At 34.6% G+C, this 23,463-nt stretch overlaps 1 protein-coding gene across 1 annotated transcript in view; it reads left to right on the top strand.

Moving 5' to 3' along the window:
- Window positions 1–23,463, top strand: part of Ddx10 (DEAD-box helicase 10) — a 269,786-nt gene that overhangs the window by 63,978 nt on the left and 182,345 nt on the right. The window contains exons 11-13 of the mRNA XM_026399028.2: window positions 5,553–5,640; window positions 8,416–8,504; window positions 11,059–11,560. Coding sequence (XP_026254813.2) covers window positions 5,553–5,640; window positions 8,416–8,504; window positions 11,059–11,560 — 679 coding nt within the window. The remainder of the gene's footprint in view (window positions 1–5,552; window positions 5,641–8,415; window positions 8,505–11,058; window positions 11,561–23,463) is intronic.

A 23,463-nucleotide genomic window follows, 5' to 3' on the forward strand; every position in this document is an offset into this window, starting at 1 on the left:
CTAAACTTCTTTGACATTTCTTACACTGTGGTAGGGATGGATTCTGTTACTGAATTCTATTGGTTTGCTTGGGGCGATTTGTTCCTTTGTTTTTTCATGTTATTTGTGTTTCTACTTATCTAACAGTATGAATGTAAGGCAGTAGAGAGTTTCTAACCTATAGACACAGTGTTCCTGAAGGTTTCCTGTATCTTATTGTTTAGGCAAAGACAAATAATAATAACAACCAATGCAAACAACATACAGCATTAAACTGAATAGTTTCTGCTATGATGTGTACGAATTTGTCACAAACAGAAATGATGAGTTATTTCCAACAATAAAAACAGTAAGTTTGCAGAATAGTTTGCAATTTCAAATGGTGGATAGCAAGTTAACAGAACTGGTTTAGGATGTGATGATTATTAGGGAGGAGGAGAGAAGATAGAACTAAAAAATTAAAGAAAAGTGAAAAAGAGAATAATTGAGATTAGCTGTTAGCAGAAAAAGAGAGAGAGATTGAAGGGAAGTAGATAAGTGAGAAGAAAAAATATATAACGTAAAAAGTTTACAATGAAAATAATAAAAGAATAAAACCCCCTGAAATACACTAATCAAATTTCCTAGTCTTCAAAAAATTGATCCATGAAGAAATCATTTAAAAAATGCTAGAAATGAGGAAAGACAAAGTCCTAAATATTAGTATGTATAAATGTCATTGAATGATTAAGGTCACAATTAAGCAGAAAAAAGAAAAAAGGGAAAAACAAAATGAAAAGTTAAAGAATTGTTTCTAATGGAGTTTAAAAGACTGTTGACTTCCCTTCTCAGTGGTTAAGAGGAGTTGTCTGGAGATTGATGCTTGCTCCCACCTCAGGGTGGGGTTGCTAAGGTGAGAAAAGTAATCCCATAGGCAGAATGTCTGGAGAGACAGTTTAGGCTTTGGTAGGCTCCAGGCTCTTCGCTGGATGCAAATTGATCTGGAGATTTTAAATTAGCACACCTACAAGGCCCAGCAATTGCTGGGGTCCACACTGGAAGACTGTACTCCAGGATCTCCCTTGGGTTCCTTTCATGTGGTGGAGGAGCCAATTCTTAGTTCACTACTTCACCTGCGGACCTTATGTTTCCTGGTCTCAGATTCAGTCTCCAAACTCGGTATCTCCTGCACGCACTCTTTGGAATTCCTGGCCATGTGAGTCTCTCCCTGCCACTCCTGTAGGCAGCCAGATTGGAGGAGGGGGGAAGAGAGGGGTGCATTTTCACAACTAGTTGTCCCCTGGGTAAACCTCTCTCCATATTTAATTTTCTCCTGGTCACTTAGGCACAGTCTGTTATGTAGTGTGGGTTTGCCAGCCTGTATTTTCAGCCAGACTCGTGTTTACCAGAACTCTGCTCCCTCAGCTTTTGATCCTTGTGCTGTGGCTACAAAATGATTCCTTTCTTTGTCTTCCACATGCCACTGGGAGAGATGTGTTTGCTTTTCCGAGCAGTGCTATTGTGCTGTGTGCCTTTTAGTTTAGTTGGGGAGTGTTTATGTGTCCGGTATTAAATTCCAATAAAGTCCTCCCGACCCCCTTTTTTTCCTGTTCACTCACCTTGCTGAGAAGCTGACTTTCTGCTTTCTTGATTTCATACCATGGAGCAGCCAGGAAACCTGCTTTATTCTGCCATCTTGAACACCCCCTCCCCCATGTAGAGTCAATAATTAAAATATACTAATATAATACTTCTAGGAAAAATAGGTTTAGATAACTTAATAAATTACTGGGTTAAGTGCTTTCTGTAATTTTATATATGTGCTTGTTTGAGAAATAGATTTTAATGTCCAGTGACTTTAGCTTTGGGGCCATTTGGGAGGACTTTTTGTAGTTGTTTCATAAGACCTAGGATGTTCTGTCCTGTGTTATCAGTTTGTTTTTTTCTGTTTTTCAATTTTGGATTTTTTTAATGTTATTAAAGCTCATACTCTATCCTTAGCCTTGTTTAATCTGCTGATAAGCCTGTCAGAAACATTCTTTCTTACTGGTAGTGGTGTGGATCTGTAGCATTAGTTTTGATTCCTTCTTAAGTTTTCCATCTCTTAGCTTACATTTTCTGTCTGTTGTTGCTTTCTGTTTACTAAATCCATAGGAAGTTTTAGTATATTACTTTAGTTTCAAATTCCTACTTTTGTTAATTTCAGTATACTTTCCACAGTTGGTTATGGTTTTGACTCTGTTTTCAAATTGTTTTTTGTCTCTTGTATGCCTTGTAATTTTTTCTTAATAGCTGATGTAATGGGGTAAAAAGAATGGATGTAAATGGCCCTTGACTAATGTGGATAGGGAGGGGACATGTGTTATAATCCTGTGATTAGGTCCCAGTTTTTTTCCCCCCTTTGACTCAGAATTGAACCTGGTGGCACTTAACCATTGACCCACATCCCCAGTCTTTTACGAAAATTCTAATTAGTTATTCATGGTAGCAGAATGCATTTTGACTCATTGTACACAAATAGAACACAACTTTTCATTTCTCTGGTTGCACATGATAAAGTTACACCATTCATGCAATTATGCATGTACGTAGGGTAATTCTTTCTACCCCCATACCCCCTTCCAATACAAAATTACTCCATTCTAACACCCCCCCTCCCCCAACCCTTTTGGGATCAGAATCCCCATATCAGAGTAATCATTTAGACTTTGGCCTTTTGGGATTGGCTTATTTCTCTTAGCACAATATTCTCCAATTCCATCCATTTACCTGCAAATGCCATTTTCATTCTTCTTTAAGGCTGAGTAGTATTCCATTGTGTATACGTAGACCACAGTTTCTTCATCCATTCATCTGTTGAAGGGCACCTAGGTTAGTTCTACAATTTAGCTCTTGTGAATTGAACTGCTATAAACATTGACATATCCATGTCATTGCAGTATGCTGATTTTAAGTCCTTCAGGTATAGACCGAGGAGTGGGATAGTTGGGTCAAATGGTGGTTCCACTTCAAGTTTTCTAAGGAATCTCCATACTGCTTTCCAGATAGGTTGCACCAGTTTGCAGTCCCACCAGCAATGTATGAGTGTACCTTTTCCCCACATCCTTAGAAACATTTATTATTGCTTGTATTCTTGATAATTGCCATTCTTTCCTGTCATTTCTTAAAACCTTTTTATTTTCAGATAGGGTCTTGCTAAGTTGTTTAGGGCCTCACTAAATTTCTGAGACTGGCTTTGAACTTGGAATCTCCTGCTTTAGCTCTCTGAGTTGGTGGGATCACAGACATGCATTACCATGCCCAGTTCGTTTCAGTTTTGGAGTAAGTCTGTATCGCTGGACTGTGATCTTCATAAGTAGTCTTTAGTACCTCCATCCAAGCTTAAGTGAGGCTGGGTGGCCAGAGGTGGCTTTCCCTTTCCCCAGCTTAGTTTGTATGTGCACATCACCTTTCCTGACTGGGACAAAGTACCTGAGAAAATCAACTTACAAGGAGGGAAGATTTATTTTGTCTCTCAGCACCTGTGGTTTCAGTCTATAGTTGTTTGGCCCCATCACTTGGAACTCATGTTAAAGCAGAGAATCATGATAAGGATCACATGGCAGAGGAAGATGGCTCAGGTCATGGTGGCCAGGAACCAAAGAGATAGTAAGGGGTTGGAGACCCAATATCCCCTTCAAAAGGTTCACCCCCAATTACGTAACATCTTCCACCAGATTCTACCTCCTAAAGGTTCTACTACCTTCTGGCAGTACCCCAAGCTGACAATGAAGTCTTCAACCCATGGCCTTGGTGACATTTAGGGTCCAAACCAAAATAGTTTTATCAGAGCCAAACCTGTTGGGCTCTGATAAACCCCTGGCAGATTGGACTCTCATTAATAAGGACTAATCTTAGGAGAAACTAGTTAAGAGGAAGCTAGTGCTATAGTGTATTTTAAAATGCTCCTACCAATCCTCTGCCAGAAGCATGAGGAATTTTTTTCTCAGATACTGGTGGTTGACTCCTGGTGGAGTTTCCTATATTCACAAATGGGTCCTCCTGAAGTTTATGTATTTCAGACTTGTTCATATTGAGCCTCCATCTATCTCTAAATTGCAGGTTCAAGTTTTCCGGTGCCCCAATGGTTCCCCCAGTGGGCTTTGCTCACAGGAGTGTTCCATTCAGCCATGTTCCTGGGTTCACCTCCTACCTCCTCTCTCCGTTCCCCCCTTTCCATTTCCTTCCTCCTTCTCCCTCCTCCCCTCCTATTTTGAGGATTGTGGTTTGCCCTGTGTCAGGTCACCCTACTAACAAATTCAATACAGGTTGCTGATTATCTAATACATTCAGCTCTTTTCTTGTTAAGATACTGTGTTGACTTTTAAGCTTCTGTGTAGTACTAAAAATCAGAAGTCTGAATTTTTTAATTAAAGGTTTCTGTTTAAACAAAATTTCCAGGAGACTGTAACTGGAGAAAATAAAAGAGATAGAGGAGAATTTATTAATTTTAGGAAGCATTGAATGTTGAAAGAATGAGGGCTGGGGTTGTGGCTCAGGTAGAGCTGTGGCTTAGCATGTGTGAGGCACTGGGTTTTATCCTCAGCACCACCTAAAGTATAATAAAGACATTGTGTCCGCCTATAACTAAAAAATAAATATTTTTTTTTTTAAAAGAGAAAGTTGAAAGAATGAAACTTTCAATGAAATGTTTCAGGTTGTGGGTCCATTTCAAAATAGTATGTGCTCTCTCTCATTGAGGATATGTGGATTATTAGTGGAATTCATCAAAATTTCACTAGTATAAGGGCCATTGAAACACCTTGGTTTGGTTTGACTAGAAATAAATTAGACAGTAGTTAGATAAGGACAGGAATGGTTGAGGATTTAGAAGAAACACATTGGCTATGAGTTGATAATTGTTGAGACTTAAAGTTTTCTACTTTTAGGTGTTTTAAAAATTTCTGCAATAAAAACAGGAAAAATAGTCACTTTACAACCACCTATCATCACCCTGGCTTTGTAGGAAAAAGTGGTTCAAAGCAGTCTAAAGTGAAGGAAACAAGTGAAGTCTGTTGTGAAGCTTGTACCCTTAAAAGAATCTCAGGATTTCCTACAGCTTACCTAGGCAGAGTTTTAAGTTATGTCTCTGTTACATTGTGCCTAATTTCTAAATAGGTAAATCAATATTTATATTTTTTGTGTATTTGTTTATTACTTGAAATTGATTTTATTATATAAGAAAGTGGAAACACTTAAAATGACATTAGATTTCATTTATTCCATTTTATTAATCTTGCTCAAGCTACTTTCCATCTTTATAGAGTTAAGAAGTAATCAATGCTAATTATGTTGTTAATCTAAGTATCCTTCACTCACTCAGCATGGGGTGTTTAGAGAAAGTATCTGTCATTTCTTTCCTCCTGTATTATTCATAATATGCAGGAGAGAGATTTAGATCAAGTGTAATTTTGGTCTAACTTGGGTCATAGATGAGAAATGTTATATATTTAAAAACAATATTGAGGGAAATAGAAAAATGCTATATGCTATTTATCATTTCTAAAATTCAGATTTCTTAGTGTAACCATTATATCTTTCTTTTTGTTACACAGAATCAATCCAGAAAAACTTATAGATGTACAGAAAAAATTGGAATCTTTTTTAGCCCAAGATCAAGATTTAAAAGAAAGAGCTCAAAGGGTAAGTTCTTTCTGAGTTGGGTACCTTTGTTGGAGTGCAATAAATAATAAGTTTAAATTTTGTTGTTCTGCTATTTCTACATTACATGGTCATGTATCACATATTCAAATAGTGTAATTTGTACATGCACCTAAAATATTCCTTAAAATTTCAAAGTGTTTTTTTTTTATAATAACCTGTATATAGTCTTGCAGAGATACACAGAAAATCCCAAGATTATTCGTATATGTATAGTGCCCTGTTTTCTAGTGTATTGGATAAACTTTACATTTCTTCAGTAAAGTTACTGTAAGTCCTGAATGAACTTTGACTGTGAAATTAATATCTTTATATATTAGGTTAAATTTCTAGAAAGGATAAAACTCTTGTCAAGTTATCTTTAGGTATGAAATTTTAATCTGTAAATATGACTTATTCTCTTATTGCTTTTCTGGACTTTAATCTTCTGTATTAGAAAAATGAAATTAAAAAGTAACTTATTTGCTAAATTGACAAATTACATTACAGTGTGCAACATGAGATTTTGAAACGGTATACATTTTGGAGTGGCTAAGTCAAACATTAATATTCATTACCTTACATACCAGTTATTTATGATGAGAGAAGTCATGTTTAGTTATACTTACTCTTTCAGTTCATAGTGTCTAGCAATAGATTCTGTGGAAAAGGAAGATGTGAAATGATTATGACTTGTGCCTTCCAATCTACCCAGTTTATAATCTTTGAATTAACAATTATGAGTACTCTTATGAAGCTTTGCATTTTTACCACTGTTTTTACTAACTTCCTTGTAGTTATAGGATCTTTGCTTCTCTCATAGCATATCAAAAGTGAGCTAGAGAGGAGTGATTAAGAGGCTGGATTCTATTTCAGCAGGTACATGATGTGGGAGGAAGAATATAAGGAAGGAGGAGATAAGATTGTTGGGGTAACTCGGGCAGAAAAACATTGAGTAGTTGGGTTCTTTGTTATTTTGAAACTGGATATTCCCAGCAGAGAAGCAGAGAAGTAAGTTTTACTAAAGATCAAAGTTTCTATTTATTGCTGACTTATACTTTAGCAAATCATTGCTGTGCATAAAATGATGGCAATGACAAAGGGTAAAATTTGAGTCCTTACTATGTACCAAGCACTTAGTCATGACTTGACTGGTTCACGCGTATTTTACATGCACTGTGTTATCTAATCTTCCCAAGAACACACGAGGTAGGTGGTGTTGATGTGATTTTTACAGAGGTTAGATGCTAGCTTCAGAAAATTAAAAATTGTTCAGGGTCACATAGTTATCAAAAGTCTCAGTCTGAGATTGAAATCTGTGTCTTTCATTGTTGAGAACGTTGCTACATTAGGAGAAAGGAATTCCAAAATATGAAAATCAACTATTGAGCTACACTAAGTTGAATTTCTATAAGTTCATTTCACCTGAAATCAATGAAAACAAATTAGTGATTTTCTTTTCTTAATTTGTGCCTATGCAACAACCATTTGTGAGTATGTGTTTTGTCTAGCACATATTCAAGCTAAACTTTTTTAAGAAGCTTTAAGAATAGTACACACATTGAAAAAACATAACATGAATTCAGATAATGTCATGACTTTCTGCATGATTAGGAGGTCATTCAACTATCAGGAAATAAGAAATATTGGAAGGATGTTGTTTCATTGGTTTGTGCTTACAACAAATGATCTTCCAGAATAAAGATTTTTAGAATAGCACATTGAAATAAATCATGTGATTTATTGAGTGTCATATGTGGTTTAGCAGATTGGTTGTGTTGCCAGCAATAGCATGCTATCTGGCTTCATAGAACTGATTGTATAAGTTTTGATTATAACCTGAAGAGAACAAAAATGATATTCAGCTTGAATGGTTTCTTGCAGGATGGTTGTAGGGGAAAAATTACATTGAACTGATGCCATTCATTGTTATTCATGCCTATAGAGATAAGTGATGTAGAAAGGATTAGTGTAAAGCTAGAACAAAATGTGAAGAAATTATGGAAAGAAGGATTAAATAAACTTTATAAGAATTATTTTAAAAATGAAAGACATTACTTGCTTAGATATATTATTACCTGTTTTACTAACTGGTAAAGTATTGGAACCATATTTACTTTCTGATTTGTGTATAACTCTTGCTTAGTATTTTTGCACAAATGAAAGAAAAATATGCCAGCTTGATAATGAATTATATAAAATTATAGTAAAACAGGGAAAAGGTTTCACAGTCATAATTTAATTAAGCTTCATTTAATACAGTAAAATTTTATCAAAATCTATCTTCTGATGATTAACAATAAGAAGCATGTATTAGCATATCTTTTGGAATGCAGTAAATACTAGGTGTTCTATATGCATATGCCCCCTTTATTGTCATAACACTTAATTCTTTGATGAGGAAACTGCCATTTAGAGAAACCAAGAAATTTGCTTAACTAATAAGTAGCTTAGTGTGGATCCTATTTATATTATTCCAGTGCCTTTATTTTCTCCATTTTACCTATTGTAACAGTATTAATTTATGGAGTAGCCTTTTGGGGAAGTGATATTCTGTGGTTAGTTTGCTTGAACAGATGCAAAATCTTTTCTTCTAATATTCTAAAAGTAGGTTTTCTTTGTGTGTGTGTGTGTGTGTGTGTGTGTGTGTGTTTAATACTGTTAAATTTATCCCATTTGTGGTGGTTGTTCTTCTATTGGCTAACTTCATTTTCCATTGCTATGCTGTTGTACTTCTCAACCTTTCTTTTTCTTTCTCTCAACCTTTTTATTTTTCAGTGTTTTGTCTCCTACATACGTTCAGTATACCTTATGAAGGATAAAGAAGTATTCGATGTGAACAAATTACCTATTCCTGAATATGCACTGTAAGTATTCATAATGCAGCTGTGCTAGTCAGTCTTCAAAGTTAGTTTATTTCTGGCCTGGTTCTCTGATGGTCCTAGTTTAAACCACTCTTCTTTGCCTTAAAAGAATGTTACAGATGTACAAAGAAAAATGATTAAGTCAACTCTGGAAAATTAGTTTCTGTTGCCAGGAAGAAGTTTTCCCCCAATAAATATAAATTCCTTAAAGTGCTGGATACCTATGGTTTGATTTTATAGGAGGCAGAAAGCAACTGACTCTTTGAAATCTTCACATTTGTAGTCTTCTCTTGCCCTCTAAGATGCTGGCATAGATTACCATAGACATTTTATGCTTTGGATGTGAGTCTCTTCTCTAGTTCTTATGTTAGATTTTTTCCCCCATATTGCTTATTGCCTGAATATTATTTCTGAGTTGGTATTTCTTATAAGTATTTGCAACTACTATGGCAAGATATCCCTGTTTAGTGAATGGAATGATTGGTTTTGTTTGGCTTAGTTTGATTTAAAAATAAAAACAACAGCAACAAAATACTGAAAGTTTTTCACCTATAAAAGAGGAATGTTCATTCTTTAAAGGAGTCCTACTTGTGGGAAAAACATTGACAAAATCCTATAGAATCACCATGAACTTCACCATACTTTGAATAAAAGAATAAACTTGCCCAGATAATGATGAAATGTGTTTACTAGTCAAGGTCTGTATGTTTAGCCTGCTCTTCAGGAATTTGAGTGCCTTGACCTTTAAATTGAGTGTAACAAAAAATTTATCTGGGCAAGCTGCTGCAAGTTTAATACAAAAGGTAATTTGTCAGTTTTATTATAGAACACTTTATTTGCTGCATAGCATTGTTAAGCAACTAACTTTCTGTTTAAGTAATGGAAGGAAAACCATGTGCTATGGATAACAGGTTTTTGTTTGCTCACGTTTATTTACACATTCATGGTTTCACCATTTCTGAGCATGGCCCATGGTTTGGATTATTAGCTGATTTTTGTGCTCTGTGTGAAGTGCTATCCTAGTTTTCTGACTGACTGAGCTGGATTCTTAACAAACAAAAATTGCACAAATCTTTAACATGTTAGGGCCATATTTAGGAGATGTTTTGTTTAAACTGACTCCAGTAAATGTCATGTTTACAGTTAAAGACTGTTTTTTGGTGATAATTGAAGAAGTCAGAAAATAAACGTGAGCCTAAATTATTGGTACAGTTTACCTTGGTGTTTTTAGTTTTTGTGGATAGATGTGTAATTTCCTTAAGATGTGTAGTCTTGTAGAAGTCTTGGATGCCTAAAGCAGGGCTATGTATGTAAGATATAAAAAAGGTTTTAAAAATTTTAATATAGATACATTTTTTGGATGCCTAGTAGGTGCAGATCATTGTGCTCAGTGATAGAATTATATATGAATGTGTACTCTTTAAGAACTCAAAAAGTTTAGTAGCCAAGAAAACATAAATGTAAATGTATTATATTAAAAGAAATCCTTAGGTGGATTCAGGTTCATGATCCTAACCCCTCATCTCCATGAAAGTAATAATGATAATAGCAAGTTCTCAGTGGTTGCCCATATACCACAACTTTGACTGCATTGTGTGTGTCAATTGATGTTTTATAACAACCCTATGAGGTTGAACTCCTGCCCAATTTTGCAAATAGGAAAACTTGGGGCTAGAGAGATTAAATACTATCTTGATACCATACAACTAACTGGTCATTGACAGAGCCAGGATTTGAACCTCAACAGTACTATTTCTGAAAGTGTGTTTTTTAGATGTTTACCATGTCATACAGGGAAAGAGTAGTGATCCATGTTGTAACATTAGCTGTTTACTAAAGCCAACCTTGCTCTAAGGTTTTATTTCTAATCTGCTATTAGGAACTTAATGAAAGCTGTTAGCTTTGATCCTTGCTGGGAACCACTTGATCTTAAATGGAATCTTGATAATAGATGGAGAAAGCGAGATTATTTTTATCTAATCTCTTTTTATAAAAATTCATTTTTATGCAGTGATTATGCCATGTTTTCATAAGAAGCACGAGGTGGGATATGGATGATATTCTAGTTCATTCTTTTGAAGAACTGGATTTTTTCCTTTCATGGCATGTCTTTGCCAGTTTTTTCAGTAACTCACATTTTTATAAAATGTACTTTAATATAGTTAATTAATTGGATCTTCACAATAACTATGATAGTCCTGGCACATGGTGTTATACTACATTATGAGGAAGCTGAGGCTGAGAGTTGAATTGAAAATTGATAGGTCTAGTACTTAATCTGTGACCATCTAGGTTTGTTGTAATGCTCTTTATTTTATACCATATTATTCTAGAAGAAAAACCAGTGTCTAAAATTTTTTCAGACAGCTTTTAAGTGAACTTTGGTTTGCATTTTGGATAATCTAGTGTGTCAGTACATTGGATTTTATTTCAGAGGAAGATTTTCTTTATGATAGTTTTAGAAATATATTTCTAATCAAGAAACTCTTCCATAATACCGTATCTGTACCATCAGTGTACTGAGATAATTTTTAATTTTTTTTCCCTCATTTTTAAGGTCTCTTGGTCTTGCTGTGGCACCACGGGTAAGATTTCTTCAGAAAGTGCAGAAACAATCTACCAAAGAATTGGTGAAGAGTCAAGGCAATGTGGTAACTGAGCCCAGGGCTCCATCTCTCACCAATGATGAGGTGGAAGAATTTAGAGCCTATTTCAATGAGAAAATGTCCATCCTTCAGAAAGGTGGGAAAAGACTACAAGGGACAGAGAATAGACAGAATAGTGATGTTAGTGAAGAGGATGATGATGATGATGATGATGATGATGATGAAGAAGAAGAAGAAAAAGAAGAAGAAGAAGCAATGAAAGAGAAACTGGGAAAAGCAAAAGGGTCTGAAACTCAATCTCATCCCAACATGGAGACACAGAAGGTCAAAGAAGTTTCTGTGCAGTTCTTGGACCAAGATGATGAGGAAGAAGATGGACCTGATAATGATTTCCTTACAGTGAAACGGTGCAATGTGTTTGGGTTGAATCTTTCAGAGAATAAAGTGTTACAGGTAAGTTTACTCTCCATTGAGGGTCTTCTGTTATGTTTTCTTACTGTGTACTAGTTTTTGCATTTTGGGATTTTAAGAAAAGTAAGAACTAAGAGAATCATAGTTTTGTTTTTTCCAGTGGCACCCTCCCCCCCCATATTTAAACACAGAGTAAGTGCCAGAGAATTTTTATTTTATCCTACCAGGTTATCACCTTTAATTGTATTTATTGGCTTTCTGATACTATGTTTTGAAAGTAGTCAGAATCATGATTATGACATGAAGGAAGGCAGTGAGGTTCATGGTTTATGATGTGAGAATCTTTCATTGTGATTGTTAACATACTACTTTGATTAAATTGTTTTAAGAAGAAGTTACTATTTGAATCTTTCTGAACATGAACTTTACTTGTAATGAAACATTGGCTTTTGGGAACCTAGCTAGTATCTTAAGTAGACTCAAACACTTCTTTTTAAAGGCCCCTTATAAAAGCTTAAAGTTTCCATGTAGATTCTTTGTTTCTCTGTTGGCACCTACTAGAAGGAACGAGAGAGAGAGAGAGAGAGAGAGAGAGAGAGAGAGAGAGAGAGAGAGATTCATCCCAGATAATCTGCTGCCCTGTGATACTTATAGGTTCTCAGTTAATGTTTCTTCTTTCTCCTCCTTCCTCCCATTCTTGCTTTGTATCCCTTTATTCTTGATCAATTGTTGAAAGAGAATTGAATGGAAAATGGAACCAGACTCCTAGTGTTTATGTAATGTTTAATAAAATGCCAAGATTCATAGCAGGAAATACATAGAATTTGGACCATTAGATTTAGAAAGGTGTTTTTTAAAGTAATTAAAAAAATAAGCACTGTAATCCCAGTGGCCCAGGAGGCTGAGGCAGGAGGATTGTGGTTTTAAAACCAGCCTCAGCAATGGCAAGGTGCTAGGCAACTCAATGAGACCCTGTCTCTAAATAAAAATACAAAAAAAGGGCTGGGGATGTGGCTCAGTGGTTGAGTGCCTCTGAGTTCAATCCCAGATATTTATCCCCCCCACCCCCGCCAAAAAAAAAAAAAAAAGAAAACAGAAAAAAGTAGACATGTTTATTGAGCACATCGTGTCTTATGTATGAAGCATTTTCTAAAAGTTGGCATCATTTAGTACTTGAAATATACTATGAAGTAGGAACTGTCATCTCATATAGGTGAGGGGAATAAAACCTGTGGCATAATCATGTACGGTCTTATTCTACTCAAGTTAAATCACTTTAAATCTGCAGTTAAGTCTCATTTCAAATAAGTGAAATGAAACAATCTAACTTTTTGCTCTCAGTGCATTAAAATTGTTTTTATGCCTTTTTAAAAACTGTTAAGGGAATAAGCTAGAGGTAAGATTATGAAGGAATGACAAAATTTTGTAATGGCATGTGATTATTCATATTATAAGTAGGGTTCATCTGGCATTTGAAAAAAAATTAAATGCATACAGCAAAAAACGTTTAACTTTCTAAAAAAGTTAATTTAGGTAACTGATTTGGGGTAAAATTTAACTTTTTAAATATATAATTTGAGTTTTGAAGTGTAAGTTGTATAAACACTACCACAATGAAGAGTAGAACACTCCTATCACTTAAAAAAAAAATTGGTTCTTTTTAGCTATATGTGACAGTAGAATCTATTTTGACGTAATTATAAAATCATAGGTTATATCTTGTTCTAATTCAGTCCCCAGTACTTTCCTATCCCTTTCTTTCCCCCACCCCCTGCTCCCTTCCCTTTACCAATTTTTTTTTGCCATTTACCCATAGTTATTTTTTTTTTAATTTTTAATTTTTTTTAAAATTGATTTCTTGTGGATGTACACGATGGTGAATTCACTGAGGTACATTCATAAATGTATATAGGAAATTTATCCCAGGTTCATTCCATTGTCTTTCTTCTCTTCAACACGTCTCCCTCACCGCAATCCCTTCATTCCCCTTTGGGTTCTCCACTGAACTTCTATTCTCTGTTCCACCCCTTATTCTGGTTTAGCTTCCACATATCAGAAAAAACATTTGACCTTTGGTTTTTTGGGGTTGGTTTATTTCACTTAACATCATAGACTCCAGATCCATCGATTTACCAGCAAATGTCATAAAATAATTTTTCTGTATGGCTGAATAATAGTATTCTCATGTGTACACACACACACACACACACACACACACACACACATATTCTTTATCCATTTATCTGTTGAAGGTTACCTATGTTAGCTCCATAGCTTAGCTATCGTGAATTGTGCTGCTGTAAACATTGATGTGACTGAGTCACTGTAATATATTGATTTTAAATTCTTTGGATGTGTACTAAGGAGTGGGATAGCTGGGCCAAATGGTCATTCCATTCCTAGTTTTTTTGAGGAATCTCCATACTAGTTTTCAGAGGGGTTGTATCAGTTTGCAATCCCACCAGCAATGTATGAATGTATTCATCCCCCCTATATCCCTTCCAAAATTTATTGCTACTTATATTATTGATAATTGTCATGCTGACTGGAGTGAGATGAAATCTCAGTGTAGTTCTAATTTGAATTTCTCTAATTGCTAGAGATGTTGAACATTTTTTATATATTTATTGACCGTATTTCTTCTTTTGAGAAGTGCCTAGTTAGTTCCTTTGCCCTTTATTTATTGGGTTGTTTTTTGAGTTCTTTGTATATGCTGGATATTAATGCCCTATATTAGGAACAGATGGCAAAGATTTTCTCCCATTCTGTAGGCTCTCTCTCCACATTCTTGATTGTTTCCTTTGTTGTGATGAAGCCTTTTAGTTTGATGCCATTCCATTTATTGATTCTTGATTTTATTCCTTATGCTCTGAGAGTCTTGTTGAGGAAGTTGGTTCCTGAGCTAATATGGTGGAGTATTGGGCCTACATTTTCATCTAGTCTAAAAAAGTGGTATTTGATCCACTTTGAATTGAGTTTTGTGCAGGGTGAAAGATAGGGGTTAAATTTCATTCTACTATATATGGATTTCCAGTTTTCTCAGCACCATTTGTTAAAAAAAGACTGTCTTTTCTCCTAAGTATGCTTTTGGCATCTTTGTCAAATATGAGATAACCATATTTATGTATCTTTGCCTCTGTGTCTTCTATTCCATTGGTCTTTATGCCTGTCTTGATGCCAATAGCATGCTGTTTTTTTCCTCTATCTCTGTAATATAATTTAAATTCTGGTATTGTGATGCTTCCTGCTTTGCTTTTCTTGCTAAGGATTACTTAGGCCATCCTGGGCCTCTTATTTTTGTAAATGAATTTTATGACTACTTTTTATATTTCTATGAAGAATATCATTGGAACTTTGATTGGTATTGCATTGAATCTGTATAGTGCTTTTGGTAGTAGAGCCATTTTGACTATCGATTTAGCGTATCTAAGAAGATGGGAAGTCTTTTAATCTTCTAAGGTCTTTCTCAATTTCTTTCTTTAGTGTTCTATATTTTCATTGAACAGGTCCTTCCCTTATCCCCTTTTCAGTCAGTAACTTCACTCCACCTTCATCCCCTGATCTGATTTCTGACCCTATAGTGTTGAATTTTTTAGAATTACATGGATAGAATCATACAATATGTATAACCTTATTCCTTTTGCACCTGCCACCTGTTGTTTAATATGTGGTATTGGATATATCAGTAGTTTGTTCCTTTAATTGCTGATTCAATTTCATTGTTTGGCATCTAGTTTTCTTTCTTATTTTTAATAAATTAATTATTTCCCATTTTTGATGATCATGACAAAAACAACTACAAATATTCACATGTAAGTTATTGTGAAGATAACTTTTTTTATTTCTCTGGAGTTTATGTATAACAGTGGGTTCACTGGGATCCTAGGTAATTGATATATTGAATTTTGAGAAGCTCCTTAGTTGCTTTTCGGATGGGCTCTTTCAGTTTGTGTTTCTGCTGTCAATGTATGGGAGTTCTGATTCTTCAGTTCACCTGTGCCTGATATTGTCAGTCTTTGTAGCCATTCCTGCTAGGTATGTAGCTGAATGTTGTTATAGTTTTAATTTTAATTTCTCTAATGACTTAGTGGTAAGCCTCTTTTCATGTGTTTATTTGCCATAGAAATATCTTTTTTGTGAAATGTCTTTCAGCTTTTAAAAATTGTGTTTTTTTTTGCATTCTTGACTTCTAAGAGTTCTTTCTGTATTCTGAACTTACATTATGAGATGTATTTTGCTAATATTTTCTCCCGTCTATGGCATCTTTCACTTAAGTGTCTTGTAAAAGCAGCAAATTTTTGAAGTACTTATTACTTTTATAGTTTACGATTGTGTCATATCTGATAAGTGTGTGGTTAATCCAAGGCCATGAAGGTTTTCCCATATGTTTTCTTGTAGAAGATTGACCTTTTTAGCATTTGTATTCATGATTAGGATCTGCTTAAACTCAATGTTTGGGTATGGTGCTAATAAGTAAGGGTCAAGATTCACTTTTTTACTTATGGGTATGTAATTGACCCACTACCAATTTATTGAAAAGACTATGCATTTTACATTGAATTAGCTTGACTGTCAGTTGAATGTGTAGGTGTGAGTTTCTTTGTGGACTCAGTTCTGTTCTCTGTGTGTGTGCTTTCACCAATAACTCCTGTCCTGATTAGAGTAACCTTATAGTAAATCTTAGGTAGTGTATTTTTCAATTTGGTATCTTTATTTTCTTCAAAAACTTTGGACTATTTTTATTTTTATATCATTGAATTTTCATTAGTTTTTGAATCAGCTAGTGGATTAGTACAAAAAGCTGGTTTTATCTTCATTGGGATTACATTGAGTCTATAAATCTACTTGGAGGAAACATCTTAATATCAAGTCTTTTAATCTAATGAATGTGATATATTTTTGTTCCTTTAGGTTGTCTTTATTGTCTTTTAGCACACACATATCATCATGTACATTGTTTTAGATTAATATGTTGCTATTTGATATTATTAATACTATAAGTAGTACTTCTTAAAATTTCAGTTTTTAATTTTTCTTGCCAGTATACAGAAATACAATTTGTTTTTGTTTACTGATTATTCTAAACTTACCTGTTCTTGTGGCTTCTTTGCAAGTTCTCTGGGATTTTCTCTGTAGTTGATTAAACAATCCTTATTTGCAAACAACCATAATTTACTTTACTTATCATCTTTTATTTCATTTTCTTGTGTGCCTTTTATTTCATTTTATCGCTTTATTACACTGAACAGACTCTCAAGAATAGTAGTGGTAAGAGTAGATATCAATATGTTGTTCCTGATCTCAGGGTAGGGTAGGTGGGGAAGCTTTCAGTTGTTTGCCATAACATTTGATGTTAGCCTCCATTTTTTTGGGTAAATACTTTTATCTGATTGGGAAAGTTCCATTCTATTCCTAGCTTCTTTCATGTTTTTATTAAAAAAATAGACATAAAGAATTTTTTCACTTGCCTTTTTTACAACTATTATGGTGATCATGTGGTCTTTAATCTGTTGATAGGGTGCATTTTTTTCCCTCCCCCTTATGTTGAACCAATTTAGCTTCCTTTGAAAAACCTCACTTAAGCATAATTTGTTTTTCTTTATATTGCAAGATTTTATTTGCTAATAGGCATTTTGTTAGGGATTGTTACTTTTGTTGTCACAAGTGAAATTAGTTTGTAGATTTTCTACCTTTAATGAGCTGACTGATAATATGGTATATTTTATATTTTTTGCTATCTTTTGCCAAATCATCCTCTTAAAGAGAGGTCATATTGATAATTATCCCAGTAGTTTTTATTTTAATGTCCATTTACTCAAACCATCACTGAATATGAACATGTTTTTACTATTTTGGGAATAATTAGAAATGTCTTATTATTTGAATCCATCTTGAGTCCTAATATTAATGAATACTAATTACTTCTCAGCTTTGATTTCTCCATATTGCTTACACATATTTTACCCCATGTCTTTTTCTACTCCCTGTGTCTTTTTTTACCAAGTGTCTACCTTTACCTCATGTCTTCCCAATACTGTGTCTCCCTGGACATGTGCCCTGCCCTCTCCTCTCCCCTATATGTGCTCCCCCTGCCTTTGCTTTAATGCCTTTCTCCCCTAGTGGCTCCCTCCACCCCCATCTGACACTTGTGTCTACCTCATTTTCTATGTGCCTCTCCCTCACTTCTGGTACTGTTTTTTTCCCCCTGTTGATTTGCAAGGTTTTCTCAAATATTATAGTTATTTCTGGCTTTTAACTTATTATTAATTTTTTTAAGTATTTCTGTCACACAAAATACTTATTTGCCTGACTTACAATGCCTTATTGATCAGTGTGTGTTTAGGTTCTGGTACAGTGTCTCATGTGCAAATTTCACAAGTATTTAATGAATGAAAAAGCAGATTTACTTTGATAGTTTTGTTGACTATGACTTATGTAGAATTTATTTGTAATATTTATTGGAAAATAGTATATCTTTGAAGCTATGTAGGATTTAGCTGATTGACTTATACTGAAAAAGAATTGTTGAATGTTCTATGAGCATAGACATAAGTAAATTATTGGTTCTAAATGATAGACCTTTGCCTGCCTAGCATTGTTGTACTTTAGGTAATTGATAATGTCTAGTTGTAATGATGTGAAATTCTGATTTCTAAGACTATGTTTACATCACACTAAAAAATTCTTGAGGGAACAGGGGAGGGGAATAGGAAGGGGAAGAAAAGGAACTGGGGTCTGAATTAGAATAAGATATATTACATGCTTGTATAATTATATCAAAGTGGATTCTGCTCTCATGTATAACGAAAAAGAACCAATAAAATTTAAAGAAAAAAAGAACAGGAAAAAAGACAGCTGCATGATTTTTTTTTTACTATAAGTTTGAAATATTATGATGTATTTGTCAAATATGAGGAACATTTTGGAACAGTTGATAGGAGTTTGAGATGCTGATCAAGGAATTTTGTATTCCTGTACATTGCCTAGTACTGTATACAAAAAATAGAGTTGAGTTTATTGGTTCTTCAGCTGAACTAGGAATAGGCTGCTTTCCCCCCCCCCCCCCACTTTACCTAGTTGTCTTTTTCATTTCTTATTTGCCTTTGAATTTTTAAAATCAATTCTTATTTGGCTTATATTAATATTCTTCCAATCACCATGTTTTTTAAAGCAGTTGATTTTGAATGTGAATCAGCATTCACAATCTCAATCAGCTTTCTGTTTTAGATTTTTGCTGTTGCATTTTACATTTTACTGTTGTATTACAGTCATTACTCACTGACTGCTTTTTTCTTTTATTACCTATTTTTTTGGAATAGACCTGATAAAGATAAACCATAGAAACCATATACTGGGTGGGAAATGATGATTTACATCAGTAAATTAGTGTATTTTCTGTGGGGTTCTAAGTGCTGTTTTTAGACACTGCTGACTTTGTTCAAATGTTTCTGTTGCTCCTGTCTTAGAATTGTCTTCATATACACTGTACCATACACATAAAAGATTTCGTTTTGTTACTTGTTGTCTGTCTTCTTCATCTTGTCATTTTTTTCCTTTCTTGTCTCCCTGGAAAGGGGATAAAATTTGCCAAGCTAACTTGAGAATTGGAATCAGTAAAAATATTTTGGACTGCAGAAAAGATGGAATTTGTCTATCAGTCATATTACTAAGACCATAACTCTTCTTTAACTTTCTTTATTTGGCATTGAACTGGATACCAGATACTTTCTTTATGAGTTTTCATTTTTAACTATTTTCTCTTTGAGATGGGCTCTTATTAGGTTGTCTAAGATGGTCCCTTGTGCTCATGTGATCCTCCTGCGTCAGTTTATTGAGTAATTGGGACTATGGTAGCGTGTGCTTCCATGCCCAGATAAGTTCTCATTTTTTTTATCATGACAGAAAAGGTAGATGACGATCCTAAAATTTCACAATGGAATTAAATGCCTTTCCAAGGTTACAGGGGTGAGGTGTATAGTTAAACCTGTCTGCTTTGCCAAATCATTCTTCTCTATCCTGCTGCCTATTATCATTTGTGTGTAGTTTGTATGTAGTAAATGAGGAATGTCTGTGTAATTGACAAGCACTGAAAATAATTTTAAGGTACCTGCTATGTATACACACAGAATGTAGAATGAGTATGTTGTCTTTAGGCTTAGACACGAATGGAGAGGGCCAGGTGCAAGCAATACTTTTCTGTTTGACAGGATCAAAGCAGTAAAGGACACAGATTTTGTTAGTAATGGTGAGGGGGTCATGAGTGATGGGGCAATAGGATATGCAGGAGAGATCACAGCTGGGGTGAGCAGGCACTGAGGCAGTAAGAGAAGGTTGTTGACCTCCTGCTGTGATGGGATGACTTGCTTGGACCAATTTTATGGGCTGTTTGGTGTTTAGAAAGTTGACCTCTAGGGAAATGGTGTTAGAGAACACTGAATATGTAACTAAAACAATTAAAAATAATTTAGGACATTTATTTTAAATATAAAATGATATCTTTAAGGATATACTTTGCTGTCTTTTTTATATTTCTAGCTCAGCTGTGTCATTTTGAAGCTCTCTTAATAGTAAACATAGGTTGGTTTTAATTAAGACTTGGCCAATACAGATTATTTTTTGTTCCTTAGAGTTGATTCTAGATTCTGTTGAGATTTTCTTTTTTGGTAGCTTCTTTCCCTCCAGTATTGTTACTCACTAATATTATTAAAGCTAGATTAGCTAACTTCAGAGCTTGTTTGTCAGTATACTCATGTAAGACTATTTTAAGTCTATATTGTGATAAAGGAGCCAAGATTTTTCTTTCTTTTGTCTTTCCATCTTTCCTCTGCTTTCCTGATCTTCTCCTTTCCTTTTTTATCTTTCCTGCAGCAATTCCTGAAAACCAGGGACTATGCTAGGTACTTGATGGCTTATAGAAGATTAAATTTATAAGGTAGCAGATTAATAATTGATTCAACCAATGTTCTAAAGCTTTGAAAGCTCTGCTGGTCTCATAGTAGAAATGATGTCCTGAAGAAATTGTGGAGTAAGGAATTGACAGAGGAATTAGTACAAAGGGGACAAGTGTTGTAATTGAAGAAAACCGAATGAGCAAAACCATGGCTATAAGGAGCGTTAACTTTCCTGAGTTGAGTTTCCATCCCTGTAAACTGTAGTCAATAACATGTCTGTTTGGTAGTGATATTGTGATGATTAGAAATATAAAGCAGCCAGCATAGTTTGTGTATATGGGAGGAGAATAGTTGATGTTAGCTATTATTATTTCCACTTGGTAAATTATAATAAAACGATGACCAGGCCATGTCTGAGGTAGCCACTGAAAAATAAGATCTCTTTCTGAGCTGAGGACCCATTGTAGAAAGAAAAGGTGACATGTTTCATTTATTTCAGGTTTAACATCAGAAAACAGATGTTTTTCTAAAAAATTATGGCACAGTTAGTTGATGGAGCATTTTTACTGTGTAGCATGGACCCAAAAAGTGCAAAACCCTGTACTGTTATCACAAGTCCAGTTCATAGTACAGCCAAATGGTGACTAAAAAGAAATGCATGTATAGCATTGTATCAAGCACTGTAAGGTATAGGATGGATTAAGAACAGTTCATGACAAATTGTAGTTTTTATATCAAGGCAGTATAGTAGAAATTAACTGTCAAAAATATTTTTAATTCTATTTATAAACAGATTTTTTTCATGTGGTGTTTGCATGAATGTATTAAGAATTATTAATCATGAATTACATGAAATAATTATTAAGATTTTAATGGATGGAATTCTCTATCCAGTATTGTTTTATCTTTTCATGATAAAAATCTCCTCTGAGCTGGGCATGATGGCACACATCTATAACTTGGCAAACCCCATCTCAAAATTTTTTAAAAGGGTTGGGACTATGGCTCAATGGTAGAGTGCCTGCCTAGCATGCATAAGGCCCTGGCTTTAATCCCCAGTGTGGCAAAAACAAACAGGACCCCCCCCCCAAAAAAAAAAAAAAAAAAACAACAACAAACCCAAAACAAAAAACCTCCTTGTGCATTCTTTTTTGTCTGTCTCTTCTATTTATATGGGCATATTAGAATATAATATTATGGGATGTTTGTAACATCATGAATAATATTTAATGGATAAAACTACTATTTGTCAGTTTAGAAAACTTTGCAATTTCTGTATACCGTTTCCATGTCTTTGGGGGCTAGCAGTGATTCCTGGGATTTGCCTCAATTAGTGATAACTGCAGTTGGGATGTGAGGGTTCCTTGACCTCTTTGGGTATTGGGCTCTGCTGTGGTTTGAGTGTGTCCCTCTCAAAATTCAGGTGTTAATCATTGCAATCATATTAAGATGTGAGGCCCTTAAAAGGTGTTTATGCCATTAGGGCTTCTCCTTCATGAAAGGAATTGAAACTTTTTAAATAAAAACAGCTTCCTCATATTGTTCTGCTAGCTTGTCTTCTGCTCTAGCTTGCTCTTCCACTCATGTGCCAAGAGAGGATATAGCATTTATCCCTCTTGCCTTGCAAGGATGCTTTAAGAGTGCCTTAAGCAGACATCAAATGTTAGCACCTGAACACTGGACTTACTAACATCCAGAACCACAAGAAACATGTTTTTCATTATAAATGACCTGGTCTCAGGTGTTTTGTTACAGCAGCACAAGATGGATAAAGATGTCTGTTTAAATGATTCCATTCCCTCCTTCTCTTCTGCTACCTCTTCCTGCAGAAAAGAAGGAAGAAGGTTAAGAAGAATTAGTACATAGTCTTCTGGTATGTGCATTGATGATAAAATGAAGTATTCAGTAAAAGAGTTTCTTTTGAAATCAGCTAACACTTGGAGCTTCTGCATCATCTGCAGTATCTTTCACATGATAATGCTTTTTTTTTTTCTTTAAATGAGCATTGTGGACAGCACTTTCTTCCTAGAATCAGAGTAAACAATGTAGCTGTTCCTCAACTCATCATGGTTAGAAGCATCTCTATTTTAGTTTTAATAAACTGAGTCTAAAATAGAGCTTTTAAGCCAAATTTTTTTGCCATAAACAAAAAAATTTGTGTCTATTAAGCGAGTGATCATTAATCTCTAGGCATTTTCTGTCCAGAAGGCTGTTACTGTTTTCGGTTTCTTCTTTTAGCTTGCCTGCTGGCTGTTAGGATAGAGGTGACAGACGGTCTTGATATACTGTTGGGTTGCGAATCTGCTGGTTGTTATTTGGCATAATAAATGATTGAAAACAAAGTGCTATTTTATTACAATTCTAATAAAGCCAACATGGTAGAGATTTTTATGGTGCATAAATTAAGTGTAAATGTGTAAATGTCCTTGGAATATATGGAAAAATTCCTAAGAATTAGGCATGTACAAGATAGAAATAATTTACTGAAGCCTTGCTTAAAGCACATAAAAGCATGAAGCCCATATTTTGAGAGATGATCTGTCTTGTTGCAGTGTTCCTTTCTGTTGGTCTATTTGCTCCTCATCCCTTGCATTGCTAGACTCAATGTGTTAGTTTCTGAATGGCAATCGCTGTAAGGCCTGCCTACATATAATAATTCTTACCCAACTTTGCTTTCTAAATTAAAATGGTGCTCTTACATCTGTTGGGTAATCACAATAAGAATAATTCTTCCACCTGCCTGTGTTTTTTTTTTTTTTTAAAATCACCTCATTTTTGTCATGGGAAGTAACAGAGCAGAGGAATGTTTTCTTCCTTGCTGTGATACTAATTTTGGAAGACACTAATTTCAAAATGCTTGTAGGAAATGGTTGTATATTCCAAAAACTCTTAGGAAGAACTTGCTAAATAATGTTTTCTCCAGTGATTTGGATCAGCATTGTTTTGTTTCCTTTGCGTCTTTTGATCTTTCTGAACTGACTTTTTTTTCTTGCTCACATTTTGATAGAGTTTTATGAATCAAAAAGCAGGTAAATTTTTATTTTAAATCTTTGA

This window comes from Urocitellus parryii, chromosome 4 (genome assembly GCF_045843805.1).
Source record: "Urocitellus parryii isolate mUroPar1 chromosome 4, mUroPar1.hap1, whole genome shotgun sequence".
In the NCBI taxonomy this organism is placed as follows: Eukaryota; Metazoa; Chordata; class Mammalia; order Rodentia; family Sciuridae; genus Urocitellus; species Urocitellus parryii.